Consider the following 1,105-nt stretch of genomic DNA (forward strand, 5'->3'; position numbering starts at 1 on the left):
GATAAGACTTCAGTGAAACGTGGATAAGATGTCGAGTCTCCAGGTGGATTGTATTGTATATACTCTTTGGAAAAACTAAAAGAGGGGCTAAAACATGAACAACAAGTCCTTCTATGTCTCCCTCTAAGACAGAAACTCATGCGGTGGTCTCATCTTTCCCTGTCAGACACCTCTCCATCGTCCTCCCACCTACCGTAGCTTTTCTTGCTCTCTCCTGGCCTGTTCAGCCTGTGCTTTCAGCTGTCTCTCTCTCTCCTCCTTCTCCCTGGCGGCCCGTCTGAACTGTTCGAAGCTGTCGCTGGAGGAGCGAACAGAGGAGGCTGGCGTGGACTGGGACCTCTGAGCCAGGCTCGCCCAAGAACCCATGTTCTTTATCTTCACGTCCTGGGAGAAGAGGAAAATAAGACCGCGGGGGACGGTAGGGGTCAGAAAATGACAAACCAGATGAGCCCGCTACTTTAATGGGGCTTATGACATTATTTTCTCATCTCTCACACTCATACACACCTGTGTCTTCTTAGGAGCGATGGGAGTTTTGGGTTCTTGCTTGATTTTGTTGTCTTGCTGGGAGCAGGGCGGTGCTGGGGAGTCCAGGAGGCGAGAACCAGGGCGAGAACCATCCAATGGCTTCAGATCTAATCCTGAGGGACACATGGTGATTAGCTATACATATGCACCAGGGGCTCATAAGCAATAATGTTTCTGGAAAGCTGCAGTAGATAAGTTTTGGGGAAAACAATCAAAGTAATAGAATGAAATAGTTACTTTACTTTTTCAGTTTTGGCCTCAAAAATCACGGAAATTTATTCCTATTGCTTCTAAGTAAATGTTACCTTCTTTAGTTTTAGATGTGATGGACTGTGAAGTCTCTTGTACTCACTGTGTTTGTTGTCGGGTTTGTGTGTGTCCTGACGCATGGCAGGGCTGAAGGGTGAGGGGGGAAGGACCGGCGACTGGGAAGGCTTCTCTTCTTTGACCCCCACCAAGTTGGACCTCTGCTCCTATGCAAAGACAAACGTCATACACAGCTCCGTTACCAAGAATCAAAGACGAAAAAACAAACAAACAAAAAACATTTTTAGCATTAGAAATTGATCTTTTTTTT

At 46.4% G+C, this 1,105-nt stretch overlaps 1 protein-coding gene across 1 annotated transcript; it reads right to left on the reverse strand.

The window, feature by feature from the left end:
• Positions 1–174: 174 nt before the first annotated feature.
• On the reverse strand, positions 175–1,020 carry LOC111656926 (bromodomain-containing protein 4-like). The gene is made up of 3 exons (XM_023408846.2): positions 881–1,020; positions 508–641; positions 175–384 (listed from the first exon to the last, which is right to left on the reverse strand). Exons 1-3 carry the CDS (start codon positions 915–917, stop codon positions 190–192), a joined length of 366 nt encoding a protein of 121 aa, XP_023264614.2. The 5' UTR covers positions 918–1,020; the 3' UTR covers positions 175–189.
• Between the last annotated feature and the right edge of the window lie 85 nt (positions 1,021–1,105).

This window comes from Seriola lalandi, unplaced genomic scaffold, assembly GCF_002814215.2.
Source record: "Seriola lalandi dorsalis isolate HSWRI2012SDOR001 ecotype SW California unplaced genomic scaffold, Sedor1 jcf7180001977047, whole genome shotgun sequence".
Lineage (NCBI taxonomy): Eukaryota > Metazoa > Chordata > Actinopteri > Carangiformes > Carangidae > Seriola > Seriola lalandi.